Raw genomic sequence first — 23,144 nt, 5'->3', positions numbered from 1 at the left:
AACAGATTTATGAGAGGCAAGGTTATTTGAAAGAGTGAAAAAATGGGCCAATAGCCTTGGGGGTTAAAACTTTGTGTACTGGATCCGTGGTATCTGGTTTGTGTCTGAGAACTAGTCAGTAGGTTGCAGTGGTTTTGCTATTAATGTTAGAAGTATTAAACCAAACTTGCCAGTCAGGCCCTCGTTAGGGGAAGGCAATAACTGCTCCAGATACATACTGCTTTCAAGCTTTCTGGTTCACCTGCTAGACAGCAGCTTAGCTCAGCTCACAGAAACTGGAGAGCTCTGCTAAATACGATCAACAATTCTCAGTGTGACCAGCTGTTCTTTGGGGCGGGGGCTATCACTTAAATGAATCAGGATATCTTTCAGATAGAGGGAGTAATCCCTACCCCACAACAGCTCCCACTAAAACACCACAGGGACCACTGCCGAGGTTAGAGACGTCTTCCAGCACATATCAGAAAACCTAAAAAGAGGTCTTCATACTTGTACAGTATCAGCATGATGGGACTTCTTTTTTGGATAAAGTTTTGAGGTATCACTGCAATTTCAGTGACATTCATCTAAGTTGTGATCCTGTTTCTAAGGCAAAGCCCCAAGGGATTCTGAAGAGATTAAAACAAGAGGGGAAGACAAGTAACTTTCCAACTATGTCACATCGTGGATCAGTGTAATTGTTCCTAGCAAGTTCACCTTTCATGTGCAGGACACACCTGGAAAGCCAATTCCTTCCTCCAAAGAGGTACCTCGAGACTGGCAGTGGAAGCGCAGATGCCTACACCTGCCTTCATGGAAACACAGAGTTATCTGTTGTGCCATCAGGTTTTAAGCAGAATTCCCTATTGAAGTCAATATGCCATAAGCACAAAATTGACTCTAGGGCAAATTATAAAATTACAAACTAGACAGCTGTCCTACCACTGCCCATAAAAGGAAGCCATTTCTATAAAACTGTGATTTATTATTAATAATATAAAATATTTATAATGATACCAGATGTATGACAATTGTCACAGAGAGAGTTTCCCCTCTTTGCTTTCTCATTGGCAATAAGCCCATTTTCACAAGCTATAAACAATAACAAAAATAACTCTATGGAGATAAGGCAATAACAGGACTAAAGCTGGGCTTCCTGTGCAAGCCCACCACCACGTAGCTACGACCTCTTCTGTTAGTCCAAGACAGTGGACTGTATCAGCAGATGGGAGAGTTTCAGGGAAGAGAGGAAGAAATCTCCAAAGTTCCAACCCTTTAAAGTCAACTGCAATGGGCCGACAGATCTCACCTGGAGGTGGAACAACCTGTTCACCCCAAAACATTTTTTTAGTTGCCTGTTAATGTTGTACAACTTATCTGTTGTACAACTTCCAATTAGACTATAGATCCATAATGGTAAAAACTACACTCTGCAAAAATTAATCTTCAGAAGAACACAGGATAAAGTAACATCCCAGTGTGAATATTATTAATGCTTTTTCAGTCATTGTCCAGGTTGACCAGTATGATGCTGAAGTGGCAGCGTGTACGTGGTCTTTTGTATCTGACAAAAAAGCCACTGTTTTAGGATCTTGAGATTGCTCAATTTGGAAAGTGATAGTATCATATCCCCCTAGTTTTATTACTCATTAAACTGCTGTTTGTGATATGACCTCACCTCACCCAGCTCCCAGCCGGTGCTCATCACCTTCTGGAATCAGGCCAGACTACACACTTTACCCCTTGCAACAACATACTAAAGCACATCCCCTAGTTGCTCTGCTACCTCCATACAACTACCACACTCCTTGCAAAGCCGCTTGAAAAAATTAGATACGTTACTAGGAAAGGGAATGGTAATTGCATTGCTTTCATCTGGCTTCACATAGGTGCTAAGTTCTGCAAGGCTGGAGCTGTGTCTTAGGTCATATGTTCCTTCCTGTTCTGGCAGTCCTCTAACTTCTTGGTGAGCTAAATCAAGAGAAGGGCAGGAGGGCAGGAGGGGAAGGGGAAGGAAAAAAAAAAAAAAAAAAAAGTATTTTTTGTTGCATTATCAAGCCGAACCAGCTCCCAGGGAATCAGACACAGACCAACAGAAGGGCGAGGGCAGAGCCAGCCAGCTGTGAACAGCAGCAGGGCGATGTGACCATCCCTGCTACTGGCAGTCAGCTCAGCCACAGCACGAAACCTTCCCCCTGTGACGGTTTGCAGTGTCTAGCCCTGAGAATGGGAGATTTGAAACACTGAACATTTTCTAGGAAAAAAACCCCAAAACAAACCCTATGGCACTGCTCAAACTAGAGCCTACCTTTGTCATTGAGTGAAACAATGCAAATCTGCTAATCTTAGTGCCTTTCATGCAGTCACACCAGCAGGGAACTTTATTTACTTCATGAAAGAGGTTAAAAACCCCAGAATTACCACTACATCTCATTTCCCCTATTCATTCAATGATGAAACTCATGAAAGTCCCCACTTCTACCTCACAAGCTTGGGTTTCCATTTTAAAACAGATTGAATGACAGGGGATAACAGATGACGACGGCCTGTCACCATTCACTTCTGAAGCTGGCAGGCTGGAGTGCAGCGCTTTGCCAATGTACAAGCTCAAGAAACAGAGATGCCAGACCCTAAGGGATGACTGCACTGGGCTTTTAAAAGCAGTTATACTGTTCAACCTTCAATCAATGTCTGTTGTCTGTGAAGCTCTTTTTGCCTTGCTAGTGCTAAAGAGGGAGGTGCTGGTATCACACCAAGTGGGCCACAGTTACTAATCGCGAAACTTGCAAGTTGGCCACAGGAGCTGAGCTGCTGTGTAGCCTGAAGGCTGCCTGGAGAAGGGAGCTGAAGAAAAGGACACCACTTTTCAGCCTGATGCAGTTCCAAATGTAACTATCGTCAATAATATCCTTACAAAACTAAACACCAGCCCTCAAACTCACATCCATTGTCCTGCCCATAACATTTCCAAGGCATAATCATTTCTTAAAACCAGCCACTTTTAGACTAATGCACTTTGCTGCTCCAACACAAGAGGTCTGTGTTTGCAGCTCACAACAGGAGCCCCACTGACCTGGTTTCATATCTTTTAAGTTTTCAGTTCAAATTACACTGAGAGTTTCTTAATGCAGACATGACTTTATATTCCCTCTATACAACAGGTTTCCTGTGAACTTGTCTACACAGACAATAACCAACGTGCACTGAGAACATGTCTCAAGACTTTGTTGTATTCTTTCTTATGCTGCTTCTGAATTTAAGGGGGGGTGGACTTCTTTTAAGAACAAGGATTTTCTTTTAAGAAAAAAGGCAGCAGAAAATTAGCTCTTTGGCTCAGTTTTGAATCAAGCTTATGAGAAACCTATATTAGATAGCATAGCTACCCTTACCCTCTTATTTTAGTAACATATTTTTGGGGTGCAATGAGCTTGGTGGAATCCTGGGGGTCTGGACTGATGGCAAGCCTGTCACTCTTGATTGCCATTACCTTGACAAAGGCCTGCATCTCATCTTTATTTTATTCATTAGAACTACACCACTCATAATTGTTGTTAATATTTTACATTTTAGAAATACTAGATCTGGCTCCACCCCTACTAATTCTGGCATAAATCACAATGTAGCTTGCAAACATAAAACTGGTGAAGGAAGGAAACAGGACTTGTGCAAGAAGACTGTAGAAATGCCTTGGCCGAGGTTTCATTGTGTGTGTGGGAAGAATCAGCTTAGCTGAGACAAGAATGCTGGGAAACAGCAATTTCTCCTTCATAAAGAATTAGAGCGCAGCTCTTAGGAGTGCAGCATTCAAATAAGAATCAGCATTTTAGCTGGAGACAAATGCACTAATCATGGCCATGAACACAGCTGAACTAAATGTCTCAGCAAAACCACTCAGTAATGGCATTAGTCATGATAAAGGAAATCAGTATTTTCAGGATAGGACACACTCAAAGAATATAAACAGAATCCTTTGTGCCTGCTTCTATGGAGGAATGATTCAGACTATGTATTTGAACAACTTGCTACTAAAATAACAGCACAGTTCAAGACATCCTTTAAAGAAATGTGTCTGGAACAGAAAGAGCTGCTCCATAATTTTTTTTTTAATTGTCCAGATGACCAATTCCTCTATCACCAAGCAAGAACAGTTTAGTAGAAGAAAAAAGAATGGAATTATTAAGGAACAATAAGTGTTCTTTTTAAAGTAAATTGAAACACAAAAAAAAACCCCACTCTATTTTACCTTTAAGCATTCCTAAACTTTCCCTTTATTAAAAAGTAACTGATCTATTCCATACTCTATGAGTTGTGAGGATGTGATAAATAGGACTTTGAGACTATTTGTAAAGTAATCTACTTCTAAACACCTCTGCTTCACACACCAACCTTTTCTTCCAAGCTAGCACATGAGCTAGCGCTGTGTGAAGAAAATGCCAATGCAACAGATTATATCAAAATTCAGCAGTAAAAATTCCTAGAAATCACATTTTTTCTAAACTACATATCACATGGAAATGTGCAACTTACTATGTAAAACCAAATTATATTAAAAGGGTGATACATTTTCTTACGGTTGAAAATCTGGAAGCACTACTTCCAACATGCTTCTGATATGAAAAAGCAGACAATAGAAGCATTCCACTACTGCGGTCACATATCTCGGTGACTTATAGCTGATGGTGATTAACCATATCACAAGTATTCATTTCAAATGCCAGATACGGGGTCTGCGGTAGCCGGTACCCCGCGTGTGCCGGTCTGTCTCCGTTCCTCGATGTGTTACTGACCTCTAGTCGAGGAGCTCCGGAATTACAGGGCAGAGCCGCTCCCACATGCAGATGGCATCTGAAGAACTATTATAAAATCCTAACAAAGAAGCTAAAAGCTGAAGGGCTTTTGCCTCCTTTCAGCTGCGGTCACGACGAAGAGGCGATGCAAAGTGTAGACAAGCACTGCCTGTAAAGCAGGTGGAAGGCTTACACGCGGTCAGTGCGCGAGATTCCATGTATGCACGTCATGTTGGCACTTCCTAGTTTTTAGTTTTAGTGCCTTGTGACTCATTTAAACCTTTTAAGGAAAGTGAAGTGTTATTGATCTGCAATCAAGGATAGGAGAAACTGAGAAAATCCAGACCAGGCTGCTGTTTCAAACCAATAAATGTGAGAGAAAAAGGAGAGATGCAAGAGAAACGCGAGAGCCTTATGAAGTCTAACAAGCATAGAAATTCCATCCTGTGCTACCAAAACCTTGCCACATAAACCCAATACATTCCTGAAAAGTGAACAGCTGACCTTAAAACACTGATATTAAACACAGATATTAAGACACCAAGATATTTTTTTCTAGCTGAAAAGAAAGCTTACTAATACTCAGTTACCCACTGAGGCAGGTCTCTTCAGCCCACTGGCTCCCTTCCATGGCACTAGCACTGGGATGCGTGTGCCACCGTCTTCTGGCACTGGTTCAGCAAAGCATTTTAAACACATACTTAGCTAATACACTTAAGTGTCTCACTGAATAGGAATGTACTTAAGTGAATGGCTTAGTGCTTTGCTAGTTCAGGGCCTATCTGTATTTAATAAAGGTAAATGAAGGTTAGCACTTAATTATTTCACAACATGAATATTGAAAGAATCCTTAGACAAACCACCACTTACAAAGGCAGTGAAAAATACTGATCTCATTTGCATGGCTTTATATCAGAAAGAATATCACTGCTTTAATATAGAGCAACATAAAACAAATACAGAAGGTAATACTTGCTGGAAACACCTCGAGTTTCCTGGAAAAGAGTAATTGCAGGCAAGAGTAACAGTTACAGAAACAAATAACCCTCAAAAGAAATGAGAGTTTGCAAATTCTTCAAAAATGAAGATCCATTTAAAGCAAAACCATCGCAGCTTCCCTGTCCAGAATGCTATACCTCCAAAATAAATAGTTTTAATCTGTGCTAATCTTATTTCAACAAAGAAAAGCTAAAGCTGGTGACAAAAAAATGATTATACTATCAAGTTCAATAAGCCAATCTATTTGTTTAAAACATCCCTGACCTTGATTTTGTTTAGTAAAACAAGGTATCCAAGTTTTCCAGCAGAGCAGATAAAGGAAAAAGATGAGTATCCCCACAGCTGCATGTAATGAGGGCTCCCTAAAGTAATGGATCACATCCTTCTTGCTGTGAAATATTCAAGAGGGCTCAAGTAAAGAGAATCATTTCCTTCAGCACAAGATCAAACTCACTTTGAAAACAGGAACACGTGGGAAGTTATTAGGCTAGGCTGTAGGTTCAATCAAGGATAGATATTATACACTTCATACCTGCCAAGATTTGTCTTCTAGGAATTATATCCTAATTCTATTACCAGGGGGGAAAAAAATATCAGAAAAGGCTCCTTTTTTTAAAGCTGCAATAGCAGACACTGAGATCAAACCAAACTTTTTCCAGACGTGATTAATACTTAACCTTTTATTAGGCAATTTGTTGGGAGAAAAAGCCCTTCTTTAAATTCACTGCAGCTCTCTGGCCAGGGGAAGCGTTTCTTTGGCTCCGCAGGGGCTGGGTAGCCTGGCTTTCCAGGAAGGAGTAGCGGGAGCCCGAATGTCCTTCCAACAGCAGCGCTGGGGTGAGCCTGCAAGGCAATACAGCAGTGCTTGACGGTGGCGGGGTAAGAAGGGAAATGGAAGAAAAAGCTGCTGTTCCATTTTTCAGAGAATTACTACAAGCCTTTTCCAGTTGCGCACTTGTCCTTTATGTTAGCGTCTCCTTGACTACTTTGTGTCATCTGTAGACCACATTGGGAAAACTTTGGAAAAGCCAAAACAGCTGTGGGTTAAAAGCACCAGGTAAGAAATCAATGTCATTTTAGATCCGTGTCTGCTCACAATTCTTGCCTGAAATTAAGTAAAAATTTCAGCTCACTAGACTGGAGTCCCCCTTACCTGTAAAAGGTAAATCTTAATCTTCCCCAGCTGCCCCCTCTCTCCTTTCGTCTTGAGCCCTGGGGCACCGACACCACTCTCTTCCCACAGCACTGCCAACAGAAACGACATAAACCCAACTCCAGCCTTCAGCGCTGTGCTAACATGAATAATTATTTGTGGAGCTAGATTAGAATTGTCATTTTTAATACCATGAAAAGATGCATGAATTAGGATTTTTTCCATCACTTTCTTTTGCCAATATTTTGAAGTTTTCTTGCAAGATAAAAATGACAAAAATATTCTGCTTTAAAAACTTGAATTAACACTTGTGAAATGAGCCATTTCCTTTTGACAAAGGTGAACACTTTCATTCTGAGGTCAAAATTTTTTGGTTTGACTTTATTATTTTCACAAAGTAATTGCATTCTCATTCATTATAATACCCTTTTATATTGTGTCAAAATTACACAATATAATAGAAATTGAAATAAAATTGAAGCAAAGGTCCCTGATCTTATCAAAGCAAAACTTTTCAATAAAACTGTCACCAAGGCAATATCTCAACATAAGACAGTTTGATTTAATCAAACAAACATTTTCCTGACAAAAAAATGACGGCAGTCAGATGATATTCAGCCAGCTCTTAAAACCTCCAGAAAAGATGCATAACCAAGACTTTGTTCATACCTCTTGCAGCCCAACACAGCCCTGAAGCATGACCACACTCTGCTGTCATTTGTATCTAACTTTACCAAGCAGCTTCAGAGGGCTGTCTGAGAGGAATCCAGTCCAGATATCTGCTAAACATTTAGTGCAGGCTGGCCACGGAGCACGTTCAAACAGTTCGGAATATGTAACCTACAGGTAACTGCTCTTCAGTTACACAGAAAGGCGTAAACTGGGAATTTTCAGCACAGGTGTATAACATCCTGGAAATTAAAGGCTTTGATTCTACTGTGGCATCGGGACCAAACAAAAAGAGCAAGGGTTTTGAATACATGGATAATGCCAAATTGAGTACACTCAGGACAAAAACCACAACACAGTTCAGAGGTAGATTTTCAAAAATGTTTCAGAGAGAAATTCAAAGAAATTTTGCAGTCAACCACAATGTGTACAAAGCTTACAGATTTTATACCTAAAACACAGAAATAAATTAGAGCAGAAACAGGAAGATGTGAGTACCCCTAGATGTCTGCAGTGCCTAAAACCAGATATAAAATATTTCCCTTTCCAGTCTTTCTCTCTAGATTTCTGTTCTTTATCTTCTTGCTGGATCCTAATCTTTCAGCTCATGACTTTATATCCGATTTCACTGTTCATTACATATTACTGTTCCTTTCCTCTCTGCTGCTTCAATCTATTATCCCAGCTCCACGTCCGAGTGCACCTACAGAAATATCACAAACTTTGCCATTTCCTCTTGCTTACTCAAAGCTCCATTATAGTTGGGCCCTTCACACACTGTGTGATAAAAATGTTGTTCTACTATTCAGCATTGAGCCAAGTGTTAAACAGAGGGCAATAGGCTCTTTCTGCTGCTTCATATGGTGGATCTTGACATTGGTAGGCTATCTTCTTTCATAAGCAGAACGCCCACAGACTTTAAAAGGTCTGTATGTGTAGGCAGAGTCGTCAAGATCCACCCGTGCAGATCTGAAGATAATTTTCATTAGCTAGGAAGTCAAATACAGAGGCATACAAAGTTTTGACACCGAGTCATCTTAACTTGGCTGGCAGTTTCTGATGCGAAGAGCAAGAAGGTCTACAGCCTACAAAATTGTAAAGTGCTGGAAAACCTAGTTACCAAGAGGGTAATTTAATTCTTTATGTAGCATTTCACATTTGAATGCTAAGTATCCACTGGGGGGGGGGGGGGGGGGGGGGGGGAGGGGGGAAGGGAAAAAAAAAAACCAACCCAAAATCATTCCACCTTCAAAGAAGGGTCTCAGCTGCAACCACCACACACTTCCCAAATACAGTCAGTGATTCTCTCTATCCTAAAGGTCTGAAACATAAGCTGAGCACAGTGCCCTGCAAAACCTGCGTGTTGACCACGGCACTATGGCCATTTTGCCAATGGTGATATTGCTGCCTATCAGAGCAAGCACACACTAGCACAGGGAATCCCATCCTTCATGCTGTGGAACACTCGTTCCAGCAGGGGACTCCACTTGACCAATACAACACAGCAGCAAGTCACTAATACATAGTCAACATGCAGCAGTGATTAATTAGGTAACATCTGACCAACAGCCGGGACGCTCAGCTGCCTTTGCCTCTCACCACACAAAAACATTTGCAACTCACACAGCCAGCTATTAATTCAAAATGTACCCCATTTCCCCCAGCAAGCACAGAGCACAGGCCAAAGGGGGGATTCCAATCTGTTGCACAGCACAGTATGGAGCTACAGCATTTCCATATACTCCAGCATGCACAGCATGCCTGAAATTAGACCCAAATCTTTCCTTTGCAAACAGCATGCCGTAAACAGTCAAGTGCTACAAAGTACACCCAAATACACAGCAGTCTCAATTTTTTAAAAGATTCCCATTGTTTCTGCTTTGTACATAGCATATTTTTTACCTTGCTTTAAAAACTTTGATTTTGGGCTGTTGTACATCTACACACTAGAAACACTGTCATGAGTTATGATTGACTGATGTACAGCTGTTTAGGGACCAAAAATTTAATTCCATTGCTTAATCACTCCTGTACATTAGCTTATTAACAAAGGCCTGTTTATTGAGTCTGCTTTGTGCCAAGTGCTTACAACGGCTACTCTGGGGTCCCCAGTGTAACCTCTCCATCCATGTACCACAGGTAACAATTCCTGCTGATGCAGCATCATGCTGTTCTTCCAGCTGTTCAGGTGCCATCCTGAGAAATAGGGTCAGCACTGGCATCTCATTTATTTCCTGATGCTTGGCTTGCATCCTCTTCCCTCTAGAGAGAGCGCTGTTCACAAGAGCACTTTACTTTTATTGCTCCTGTTAAGCTCTTTTGCTCTTCGGTGGAGTTTGCTCAACCTAGCAAAGCCCACAGCTCAGGCTCTCCAGAAGCAGCAGCATTTTGGCTGGTTTGAAAAAAAATGGGCCTTCTCCCTTTGCCTCTGCTGGTTTTGCACTTTGCTCAGCCAATTCCCTAACAAAACTCACTCACATAGCACTTGCAAGAGCAAAGCTTTTTTTACTGCTATGACTCACTCGTCCTCAAAACCATTAAGCCTCATCGCAGCAGTAGCAGAAGGAAACGGCTCAGTAAGTGGACAGCAGTCCTGCTCAGCGACTTGTGCAATTATTCAAGAATGTCCTTGCCTTGAGCACGTGGATACCAGTCTTGATTCACTAGTTGTCAGAGACAATTCTGTTTCATGTCTCCCCAAAAGATTACTGGATTTTGATTAAGAAAGGTCAAGGACAGCTTTTCTCTTCCAATATAAAGAGAATGACTTGAGAGAAAAAATACTCATCACCTAGCATGAGGACTTTTATCTCCACTTGAAAAATTAAATCGCCTGAAGTGATGGGAGGCTTAGGGCGGGCTATGTACAGGAATTTTTTCGTGCAAATAAATCCCTAAATAATTTACCTACGTGCCATAATTTTAAGTACCCCTGAAAAAAGTCTGTTTTACAGTTGTTTTAGCAGAGGACAACACGCAAAGCTCAGGTAGCCAAGTCTAAGATAATAGCCATTTGCCTGATCAATTTTAGATGTACATTGTGTTACTGACCTAGCATACCAGAGATTTAGATTAATCCTTAACACTTGAATACATTCCCCAAAATAACTTTCCCCAATAGCTGATTTTCCTTTAAAGGAAAGCGTGTCAGAGATACAATTAGCTCCAGCTGCAGACTTCCAATCTCTGCCTGGCACCAGCCTCAATAAAACACACCTTCAACCAGTGTGAAATTGGTGTAGCTACGTTGAATCTGCTACATGCAACCGCAGTATTTCACACTAGCTGAAGATCTAAGTATACATGCCTAAGTGTGGTAAAAATATGTTTTCATCAGGAATAATAATGCTGCAGAACACACAGCATCTTGGGCTGACTAAAACAAATGACAAGTTCCTAAGAAATATATTCTTCTAATTGAGTTTAAGGCACTAAATAACCACTGTCTTCTAACAGAGACTCAGATTCATGGCGGGTATCTCTACATTAATTAGGAATAAGACTGTCACATGGATTTTAATGAAATAAAGTTATGTCTCTGGTTTCTCTAGGATATTAAAGTCAATTCATCCGAGGAAGACAAGTAACGGCTGGATTTTTCTTTTTGTAGGAACTGAAGCAGTTCATTGAGGAAGGTAGCAAGAGTTAGCACTGTCTGAGCAAGCTCTTAGAAGGTACAAATTCTGAGCGCCTCAATTACCAAGATGGAATTGCAGAAATCCAGAGGGGTAATAGAACACAAAAAAAAAAACAAAAAAAAAAAAAAAACAACCCACAACCAAAACTACTGCCATCACACTAAAGTGTACCTCATGAGTGTGAGCTTAAGGTACAGATAGCACTTAAACAAAATACTCAGCAAAAACATTTCTCTCTGATCCAAGCTCCCCGACGTGTTTACTTTAATGTATTTGGCCACATGGGAACTACTTAGCAGCATAGCTTGGGATAACTAATGGTCCACACCCTGTGGTGCTAAACACCACACTAAAAACAAGATGGGAGGCTTTCAGCTATCCTAGTCCAAAACCATGACTGCCAAGCCCCACTTAGTGCATCTAAGTGCAAACATCCAAGTTTGCGTCTCTGGATGTGCACTGAGCAGTTCAGCAACTACAGCAACCAGCAAGCTACAACAGCTAAAGGTTTCCATCTCTTTTCACCTGTGTGGTCTCACTGGGCCAATCCTCATGAAAAACCACAGAAGAGCATACTGGTGTTACCTTAACCCTTCAGTCTTACTTAGTGTTTCAGTGATGAAAGCAGTTTTTTCATACACATTAATTAAAACTGCAGATCCCCTCCTGAATGGTAAGAAGCATGAATCTCCAAATCAAAGCTTTTTATTTAAAATAATTAAATTTTGAATGAAACACATGAAATTTCTCTCAGCTTTAGTTAGAGGTAAGGCTGATGACAGCAGACATCTCAGTCCTTCACCACTACCGACTGTCTCCTTGGCCACTCCAGCCCCAAGTCTCCCAGGTAAAGTGGACAGGACCCATTTACTGATGACAGACATTCTCTGTACAGCCTTTCAACACAGAGAAGTTTCTTTTTTTCCATCTTTTATACCACTAGTTTCAGCACAGATAATGAATTGTAATGATTTTTAATTCTTTAGCCACTACGGAAGACCAGAAATGTTTCACATATGGGCCTGCATACCCTGTGTGGCCTTTTCAGAAGCGTTGTGAGCTTGTGTTTGAAAATACAACTGCAGAAGTTCTGACTACTTCAGCGTAATAAGGCCTGTAACAAGACAAAGGCAATAGCTAGTGTTTTGATACAAACAGGATTTTAATTTGATCCAAGTGTCCTCTGTACAACAGAAAAGTTTTTTATAAAAAAGCAAGTGTTACTTCAGTTGCAAGAGCATGCACAAAGAGGTTTCTGAACCCTAGTGCTTCAGGAAGCCAAGAATTTTTTTGAGCAAACCACCATGTGAAGTATTGTTATAGATGTTATAGTCCTGGTTTGGATCAGTCTCCACCATGTACAACTCTCCTGCATGGATATCCTCAAAGTTAGCACTGAAGTTGTTAGGATAAAACTGAACCCATACAGTATACCTGTAGTCCACTGTACGCATGGAGTAGCCCATGATTCTGATGTCTTTCAGCTTTGGCTTGTCAGAGTTCCACTGAGGAGTGTCTGCAGGCCTGGGATACTGGCTGAAAGCAACAGGTTCTTCATTAACACACCTGTAAGCGTCATCATACCCATCCTTCTCTTCCTCCACATTCTGTTCAGAGGCATTAAAATACCGGACAATGCTTGCCCCCTCAGTGCACAGCGCAACATGAAATGAAGTCTCTGGGCACACAGGAGGAACCTGCAGGCCAGCAAGTTCAGCGAGCGTTGAAAACAGAGACACAAGCTCAACCACTTTTTTGCTTTGCCCTACAGGAAACATCAAAATACAAGTTACAGAACATGATGGTTTGACAGACACTGGCAGAACATTTTAGAAACTTTTTAGATAACTTTAGTTGGTGTTCTATTGAAAGTGCTTTGTACTAGATTTGTGAAAATCAAGACAATTAAGGTGTGGCAATTAGCTCTGAAGATGCTAGTCTATGCATTTATGATGTATTTTTAACAAGAAGATTTTTGCTACCATTTTCTTTTCTAAAATGTGCAGCCTTCAAGATGATAATGCTCATTACTTTGAAAAAATCTCTTCACAATGGCAAACTATTGACACTGGGATTTGCTTTAACACAAGAGTGCCTCCATCAAAACAGTTTCCAGCACCACCATTTTAAGTATAGATACTACACAGAGAACGTTTACTAATCACTGTTGGAAAGACAGCCTCCACGACTACAAAAGGTAGTATAAGTATCCTTTTAGACATCTACACCACACAAAAATAAATCACTGTGTTAACGCAGACATCTAGCTGTTTCCACTAAAGCAAACCTAAGCAAAGTGAAAGTTTGTGTCCAAGGATTCCCTTCACCATCTTTTCCCTCATCAGTACAAGAAGCACAGCCAATGACACTGACTCAAGCTGCCTGTAGGCAAAGAGTATTATTACATCACCTTTCCTTTACATATTGCCACTGCAAACAAAAAATAAATGCTGGAAATTTACCTTGAGGTACCAAGCCTAAAATATGGCTAAAAGGGTCAAGGTAGGGGAAGACCCTCTCTCCTCGACTAATAGAGGAAGTTGTCATTCCTGGTACGTAAAACATCAGCGGCACACGGGTGGCAACATCAAAATTGCTGTATTTTGCCCATTCACCATGTTCTCCCAAGGACCATCCTAGATGACAAAGAATACAATTCAGAGCAGATACTGGGTTAGTAGTAAATTTTTTTCACTGTAAATTGACTCTGGCTGTTAAGGCCACTGGTCTGTTATAAAGGTTATATTAAAAGGCAAATAACAATCTGTATTTAATTACAAAAAGATTTTTCTCTGATGGGACAGCTATTTCAACAACCACCTAAACCTTGCAACTTGATACTTTTATTAAGGAAATAATTACACCTTTCCTTATTTCCCCTACTCTAGATTAGAATTAGGAAATCGGCATTAAAGCAGTAGCAAAGAGGAACTGGGTTGTGTGTCAGTGCCTGCAAGTCTCCAGATCAATTCCAGAAAGCACTCATTTAAATTCTGGGCAGTTGCCAGCTCTCCATTACTCCTGTTAACACTGTAACTGAACATCCCTTGGAGCTAAGGCTGCTATCTATGCCAGATTGCCATATCAGGATGTTACCCCTGAGGAGGCAATAGAGATGAAAACTCTTTAGCTCTCCTCTTCCTCTTGGAAGAGATGCCAACATGACTTCCTTCCAGGCAGATTTATTGCCAACTTCACTTTGGGGGAAGACAAAGGAGCTCCATGACAGCTACGTTAACACATGGGGTTTTTGGATCACTTTGCTAGCCATGGTGCTGGAAACACCAACTGTTTACAGACAACCACACCAAGGAAAAGCGGATTTCAGTTTACAACAGAAAGTCCAAGTCAAAGTGGCAAGTCAGAAGGAACATCTAGAGTCACTTTATTACCAGAGTATTAATTCTATTGCTCTGCAACACATAAGGGCTTGTTTATACACACACACTCACAGAAGTCAACCCAAATTAACTCAAAATGTGACCTGAAATGTAGTTAAGCCATATCTTGGTTTAAGTCAGCTAATTCATCCCCCAATTAAAGGGACCGGGGGAGGGGGCAATATTTAATGAATATTAGAATATTGAAACAAATATTAAATGCTTGAGGTATTTGTCCCATGATTTAAACTCAGTTTTTTACCACTAGGATCCAGGCTGTGCAAGACCTCAATTATGAGCCATATTGCTGTTAGTTTAGATGCTCTGCAAGGAGCAATGACAAGTGCAAGAAAACACACTTCAGCAGTTAACGACAAAGCCTGTCACCCACTATACCAGATGGCTCTCCACAAATTGTAAAGGGGGAGGAGCAGTCGCTGTCCTCTCACAGCACTGCTCCCAGCAGCTGTCGCTCCTTGGGTAGGCAGTGGGAATACAGCAAACTCAGCCCAGTGTCCTGGCAGTCTCATCACTCACTAGCAAACCCTCAACCTAATTAAAGAGAGGTGCCTGCAGGGGGACAGAACCATACAGCCACAGAAGCCTCCGTCAGTCCTTTTAATTAGAGCAGCCAGACCAGCCGGATATACAAGGTATGGCAGCTCTCCTGTACATTATATAAACACACACTTGATCAAAATGCCAGCACCGAGTCGCACAATTAAGTTATTAGCAGAGAGCTGGAGAAAAATTTAAATGCTTACCATGATCAGCAGTGAAAACTACTATTGTGCTATTGGAGAGCCCTACATCATCCAAAGCATTCAAGAGCAGGCCAACTTGCATATCCAGGTAAGAAACTGCTGCATAATAGCTCTGACGAATCTGACGCTACAAGTTAAGAAAACAGGGGAGGGGAGAAAAGTTAGCTTTTCCCCAGACTCACACACAGGAGAACCAGTGAATGGCTGTGTAAGCAAATGAACTAAAGGACTTTACTTGTAAAACTTTATCTTTTTTAAGTGGCTGTAGCCTGATTAACATCCCAGAAAAGGTAAACAGGGAGGGGGAAGTTAGAAAATTCTATCTCCCAGAAGTTTTTTCAAGCAAGATGTTGTAAACCAATCAGCCCTGCTTCTCTCAGCATCCAGCCAGTGCACCTTATTTTGGCATAAGCACTGGAAAGTAAAAGTCTTGCAAAAGAAGATATACCAAGTGATGGCTTGAAGCAGATAAACAGATTCAGATAATGAAACAAACACAACATTGGTATCTGCTACAAACATTCCCTTGTATACAAACCAGGAGCACATACTACTATCACTAGCTGATGGCTGATCTCTTCCTCCCCACACAGGCTAGCCTGACTGCAGTTACAGCGAAGGTTTGCATACAAGGGTAGAGGAGACAGTGTGCAAGGCAGGGAATTCATAGTATTTGCAAACTGTCAGTTGCTGAGTACTGGGGAACATCTAAGAGCAGCTGACTGGTCCCTTGCATTTGAACAAGTTAAGGCAGTTTGACTTCAGTGCACTGTACTGGCAGCTTACCTGGAAGTCATCTGGAAGTGGTCCATAGGGGAAACTAACATTTAATGCTTGCACATCATCCCTCTGCCTGATATCCGTCCAGGGGTTGTACGCCACAGAAGGTAGTTTCTCAGGCACCCAGGGATCTGGGGCTAATGTGATATTTTCCAAGGGGTACAACTTGAGAAATTCCTTTACAATACAAACACACATAAAGACTGCCCTCAGCTCTAAGGTCTATTGCAAACTTACTGTTGTAAAGCAGCAACCATTTCCCCTTGCATGACCCTTTAATATTCTTACAGTTTGCAAGGTTTCACTCCCCTTCTCCCAGAGGGTAAAAGCAATGCTATGCTAGTCAGTCCCAAGCAATTCCTGAAAAATACTGAGTTAGTAAGTGCCTAAAAACAGCCTCCTGTATCTCAAAGCAACACAAAAATAGGAGGTTCAACATCACTTCCTCTGAAATAAGTAGGAGTTTTGCCACCAACTCAAATAGGGAATGGAGTACAAGATCTTGTAAGGCCTCATTATGTCATAGTCCATCAAGCTGAACACTATCTCCATACAACAGCAGTCACTCTTAAAGAGGTAGAAGCCTGGCTTTTGGCTGAGCAGTCACAACTCATCCTCATTAAGCATTCTAAAACGCACCATAGGTGACTGCTAAAGTTACACCAAATCAAGGCTGGTTTTCAGCTTGCTTTCCAGAAACAATAGCAATAATGCATTTGTGGGAACACCTTTGAAAAGCAAAAGTAACACTTGTCTAAGTTCCTTTCCTTGCAGGCTCCAGTTCCCTCACCTGAGGGTACCTCAGTGGGATATGTGGTTTGTGGTAACCGACAGCCAGGAAGAATTTTTGCTTGTTGGTTTTCATAACATTCAGTAAGCGTATGGCCTCTTCAGTGCTCTGAATATCAGGCAGAGTACCACTGGGCATTTCTGTCACATCTACTGGGCACACCAAGTTAGCATAAAGTTTTCCATCTTTTCCCCTACAAGTCTTAAAAAAAAAAAAAAAAAAAAAAAAAAAGAGTTAATTATGGAAGTTGTAAAAACAAAGAAGAAATCCTCTGTTCCGTAACTTTCAAACTAATTTGTTTCTCAATCTTTCTACCGACAAAAGACTGCAGATTGGATATGAAAAGAAATTTCATAATTTATACAAACACTAGAGGTGCCAAGTACATTGATGAGTGAGCAGACAGCTTCAGAAGTTGAAGAATGCAACTTCCATGTCTATGGAAAAGCAGAATCATCTCTAAAGCTGGGCAGAAGATTAAATGTAGTCAAATGGGAAAACACACAGCTTCTATGATGAATAGTATGTCTGACCTACTGGCAAGAAGGCAGAATTTGGTTATGCTACACACATGCATTTTTACTCCTTTTGATCCCAAGAGCTCATAGAAAGCTGCCTGGAAGCTAATGACTTCATTTCTGAGCCAACGCCAGCGATGGCTGTTGTATAATCAGTGAAGAAAGATAAGTTAGACTAAACAGTTGCCAGGAAAAGGTGGCCTCAGCAGGGTATTAGGGAGAGTTGCTAAATGAACATAAAGAAAAGTATGTCATGGATACAAATACTGTTGCTGTTAAAACCAGCCTTTTTCAGCAGTAAATGCAAGAACAAGGCATCTCCAAGGCTGTCTGTAGCCTCATGGCTGGAGCTTCTAGCTTTGTAGCATATAGATACCAGCACATGATGCTATCGCAACATTGGCATAAACATAAAACACATTCTTTTGGGCCACGCTTGAGAGTAACAAACGTTCCAGAAAACTGAATCAGATAATATAGTAACAGATACTCCAGGATTCCTCCCCCTCCACCCCTTCAGCCCTGAGCTCTTTATTGAATTAAGTTCACCAAGCCTATTGACAATGTTTTGTCACTTACTAAGCAGAGCAAGATTAGCATGGAAGTTGACAACTGCACTTTTCAGATAAAGGAATTAACGATCTAGACACAAATTAAGATTACTCTTTCTTGCAAGCACTTTTATATCTCAGTAACTTAAGTTTCCAAATACTAATTTAGAAATACTGAACACATCAGCAGGATGGGCACATGGATTAGCATGACACACAACTGGAGACAGGCCTTCTGTTGAAAGACTAAAACAATATCAAAGCAGCTGCTTCCCTGCACAAGGTTGTAGTCTCACAAACCACAGAATATAGCCTGTGCTTGACACAGGGAACTTGATTACATCCTGACAATTCTGACCTGTTAAGGTCCCACAAATCACCCTTACCTTATCATTTTCATACTTTTCAGCTGAAGGATGAAAGGGTGGAATGGACCAACTGTATGGGTAGTCATCACTGTAATTGGATGAAATCCCTGAAAAGGGGAAATCATTAGAGATGCTTTAATAGTTCACTTAACCAGGAAGAGCTCAAACACAAGTTTATCTTGTTTCCAGTTGTTCGTCTGGTATGGGGGTTTGGCTTTTTTTTAGGGGGGGGTGGGGGGATGGGTTATTAAATATGCTAAATGAAGAAACATTTCAAATTATTTTTGACCATTAAGAAAAAGAAAATCAAGAAATCAAAGTCAAAAAGTTTCAGACAGACATTTTTTCCTGAAATACACTCCGGACAGGTAAGGGAGACTCAAGCCTCTTGAAGAGCCTAACTTCAGGGAATGACAACAAAAAAAACCCCACCAAAAAAGCATCATTAATCACAGTTTTCATGTACATCCTTAATTAGCTTTACTATCAACTGGAAGCCCATATATCCACACAAGTTTAGTTCTGGGATAAAGAACTACCAAAAAGAGGGTCAGTTTTGCATTATTGTTCAACTCGGTAGTGTCATTGCTTTTTAACTAGTGAACTAACTTCATATTTATTTGGTAGTATTAGCCACACGTTCTATATCTCCTATCCAGACAGCCAGCCTATTACGAAACATGACACGTGTATATGCAGAGCTAAGACAATGAGCCTGTCCAGTAATTTCATCTTCGGTGGATACCTCACTTCCAGACATATTTTTAGAATGTTAAGACATTTGTTCCCACAATCCCTAGACAAGATGTGCAAATGTTCATTAGATAAGTCATCTAATATATTCATCTCTAATACCTTAAGATTTAAAACCAAGGCTTAAAGACAACCTACAATCTTTGTACAATCTGGCTCATTATTACGATTTCAGTTGTCAACATAGGAAAGAATCAGTTGATACTTATATGTTTGTGAGAATATACACATTAAGCACATGTTATGTTAAGGAGATGACAATTCAAACCATACCAGGATGAAAAACTTTCCCCACAGATAGGGTCACGTAGCCATTTTCCTTGAAATACTGGGGCATTGTGGAATAGTTTCCTGCGTGTACTCTCCAGTAGGAGTAGAAATCATACAGTCGGGTAGTATCAGGTCTGCGTCCAGTAAGAAACGACACTCTACTGGGAGCACACACGGCTTGCTGAGGAGAGAGCCAGACAAAAAGGCCATCAGTTCAGAACAAAAAACAAAACACATACAAACTGGCTTAGGTGTAGCTGGGCAAAACATCAGAAGGCTCAGGAACTGCAGTGAAAGTGTTTCATATCACTTCAAGCTAGAATGAACAGCATCCTCGTGAAGAATACCAATTCCCTATTGCAAACTTTTAGCAAGATATAAATTTACATCTCTATAATTCTTCTTCAAATAACCAATTCATAAGCACTAAAAGCTTTCCTTATGAAGGTAGTAGCACAAAAAGATAAAGGTCAGGTTGTGTTAAAGACAGTGCTTTTGAAATCTAGCAGCTCACACAGAATTAAGCAGAAGCAGCAGACGGATTGTGCTGACAAAAGCCCAAAATCTAGTTCATCTGGACTGCCTTAAGAGTAATGACAAGAATAAACATATAGAAGGTTCAGGTTATGGTGCAAAGGCCTCACCAAATCCATTTCAGATTGGCAAGGGCCAAGAGTTATTGCTTTAAATTCCTCATAACTGGCCAGAATTAGGCTCAAACTTCTAGTTTCTCAGCAGAGAGAAAGTTGGGAACATATGCATCCTATGCAAAGTATTCAAGTAAAGAACAATTAGTGAGATTTTGACTCCTGTATGTGATGCTTGCCACACAGTCTGTCCTTTCATAAAAGTCTATAGGATAGATTACCTCAAAAGAAAGAAAAAAAAAAAAGTAAAATATGATCTATTACAAACAGTAGAAAAAAAGAATTCTTATTTAGTAAAACAGCATTTTTAAGTATCTCTTCGCTGCTAACAGTGAAAATGCTTGAGTCACCTTACACTACTCCAAGGACTACACAAACACCATAATTCAAATGTTCCGTTTTCATAGTTTTCTCACCTTAGTGAAGAAGAAGGTCCATACAGCACAGCTCAGCCTGACCATTTACTTTCTATTGGAAATACTTATGGTTAATAAATACTTGCTTTTCCCAGCGGCCTGCCCAGCACCTCCGGTGACAAAACCAGCAACTACTTTGCATGGAGAAAACCTTCACATTAAGTGATTTACCTCACCTGTGCATACGCATTGCTGAACACAACGCTTTGAGAAGCGAGTTGATCGATGTTTGGAGATTTCACAAGCTTATCCCCGTAACAGCCCAACGCAGGGCGCAGATCATCCACGACTATCAACAGGACATTCAGGCCATCTGCAAAGAAACAGAATTAGGAACGTATTAACTGCAGCTCCAGTAAGCTGAGGCTACTTTGTGCAGATTTATCAGTTTCTAACCCTTAAGTATACTTAAAAATTCAAAAAATAAAAACAACAAACCAGCAAGAACATCTAACATCTGTGTAAGGGAACGTAAATAGTGGGATTAATTCCTTCACACATGGAGCCCGCGTTCGGCCCGGCCAGGCCCCGGTGCGTTTCCCGTCCCCGCAGCACACCCCGCCCCGGGACCCCGCTCAGGAGGGGGCCGGACACCGGGAGGCGCGTTACGGTCCCACCGGCTGCCGCAGCTTCGCGAGGGGCGTTAAGGCACAGGCATGCCTCCGGCGGCGTTTGATTAAACATTCATTAAACACGGATTTTTCTCGGAGGCGGCCGGCTGGGCTGCGGCCCGCAGAGGCACGGCCCGCCGCGGCCGCCCGGAGGCACGGCCCGAGCCCCGCCACAGGCGCCCCGCCCGCGGCCCCGCCGCACCTCCGGGCCCCGCCGCCGGCTGCGGGGCGAACGCCGGGGCGCGGCGGGGAAGCCCCAACAAGCAGAGACAGAGCCAAGCGGCCGCACGGCTGCGGGCAGCCGCCGCCATCTCCCGGAGGACCGGCGGGGGCGGGCGGGGCCGGCTTCAGGCTTCCCGGCCCCGCCCGCCGGTGCGGCCCCGCCGCCGGGCCCAACCCGCCCCCGTCCCAGCGGCTTCCAGGCCGCCGCCGGCAGGGCGCCGTTCCGCCGCGCGACCACACGGTGGCGCCGTGGCCCCGCGCACCAGCTCCGGCAGCGGCGGGGCGGGGCGCTCGGGCGGGCCGCGGGGGCGGACACGGGCAGAGCAGCCCGGCGGGCACCGGCAGAGCGGCACCGGAGGGCAGCCGCGGCGGGCACCGGAGGGCAGCCGCGGCGGATCAGAGCGCGGTGCTGAAGCCGCAGCCGTTGCAGGGGCAGCGCTGCCGGGGCGGGAGCTCGCTCCGGCCCTTCCCACGCTCGTTCCTTCCCGGAGCCCGCGGGCACCGGCCGCAGCAGCTCCCCGGGGAGGGGTGTACTCCGCGGCGTTCTGGCCGTTCTTCCTTCCTCATGCAAATGGCTGTGGGGAACGGGGAAACCGAGGTTCAGCATTCAAAGACGCCGTCTCGGAGCCGTGTGTTAATCCGGTTTGCTAACGCTCCACGGCCGGTCACTCGGGGCGGAGCAGCGCCCACGGCCCCGGGACGGGACACCCACCCCAGCCGCTGTCCCCTCCCCGTGGCGGCAAACGTGACAGCGGGAACTAGTTTTATCAAAAGCCCTGGGATTTTTCATGGTTTCCATCCACAACTGTGGAAGATTTATCGCCACTGTTTCTCTGAGGAACAAAGTCACTGTTTACTCTACAGATGCTTCCCACTCTGCAACTGGTGGGTTACCAGAGACCAACCAATAAAGCTGCTCACAAGAAGCTTATAAAAGGATGAAAAGTCCATAACTATGTAGCCTTAAACGTTTAACAAGCAGGGAAAGTGGCAAGAACCATGCCAGCATTGAAAATACACATACAGCTGCCTTCTCACTCACTCACATGTGAAAACCGCTGTGACAACAGCACCTATGTGGCATGTGGGTTTGTCTTTGCTAGCAAGTGTTAGGTGCTCCTCTGACTACAAATGGCACATCAACAGTGAAATGTACCGGCAAATATCAGTGTCTTTAGCATCAGACTATCAAAAAAAAAAAAAAAACAAAACCACGAAACCCAACAACTAAAGGGAAAAGCCTCCATTTACAGAAAAAGCCATGCATCTCAAGTGGAATCTATAATTTTATTCTTTCTGTGCTTCAGGACTGTGTTGGTTGCTCTTTCTTATCAAAATTAAAATGTTGGCAGCATGAGTTCTGAGACAGGAATGCCCTAATTGATCACTGTTTTTAAGCTGAAGACTATCATATGGAAAGAAAATCGATAGCCGAGTGTGGAAAGTTCAGATAGCGAAGCCTGCCTCGTCAGGGGCAGGCAGGCAGGTGGATTAGACCTTTTGTGCTGCTAGGATTGTGCAAACTGGTATTTCTGCAACTTTGAAGTTATCTGCACTAAGAGAAATTGCCATGAAAATAGTCTTATATCTGGACTTTCCTATATGCTCCTCCTTTTTTTTGTTGGTTTTCGTTTGGGTTTGGGGTTTTGGTTTCCCCACACACACACCTAGAAATGTTAATTCAAAGGGAAAATAAAGACTTTGAAGGCTTGTCTGGGATCTCCACATGCCGTATCACTTACATCCACTGCTCTGCTTCTGGGTATCAGATGCAATTAATCCACAGCATGTCCAATGCATAAATAGCACAAAGCCCACGCATGCTTTCTCAAGATGCTGGACATATTGC

At 42.5% G+C, this 23,144-nt stretch overlaps 1 protein-coding gene across 5 annotated transcripts; it reads right to left on the bottom strand.

The window, feature by feature from the left end:
* Positions 1-6,430: 6,430 nt before the first annotated feature.
* Positions 6,431-21,422, bottom strand: IDS (iduronate 2-sulfatase). 5 transcript variants are annotated; one of them, XM_037408298.1, is made up of 10 exons: positions 21,276-21,422; positions 20,639-20,775; positions 19,403-19,580; positions 18,395-18,483; positions 16,940-17,140; positions 16,156-16,326; positions 15,370-15,496; positions 13,688-13,861; positions 12,660-12,990; positions 6,431-6,608 (listed from the first exon to the last, which is right to left on the bottom strand). In XM_037408298.1, exons 1-10 carry the CDS (start codon positions 21,382-21,384, stop codon positions 6,449-6,451), a joined length of 1,677 nt encoding a protein of 558 aa, XP_037264195.1. In that variant the 5' UTR covers positions 21,385-21,422; the 3' UTR covers positions 6,431-6,448. The 5 variants fall into 5 exon arrangements, with proteins under 5 accessions (XP_037264195.1, XP_037264197.1, XP_037264194.1 ...); XM_037408300.1 differs by lacking the exon at positions 6,431-6,608 and adding an exon at positions 6,619-12,339 and having other exon boundaries at positions 21,276-21,421; XM_037408297.1 differs by lacking the exon at positions 6,431-6,608 and having other exon boundaries at positions 12,364-12,990; positions 21,276-21,420.
* Positions 21,423-23,144: the final 1,722 nt, after the last annotated feature.

Source organism: Falco rusticolus, chromosome 14, assembly GCF_015220075.1.
Source record: "Falco rusticolus isolate bFalRus1 chromosome 14, bFalRus1.pri, whole genome shotgun sequence".
NCBI classification, from domain to species: Eukaryota; Metazoa; Chordata; class Aves; order Falconiformes; family Falconidae; genus Falco; species Falco rusticolus.
The sequence above is the reverse complement of the archived record's forward strand: the minus strand, read 5'-3'. Positions and strand labels throughout refer to the sequence as shown.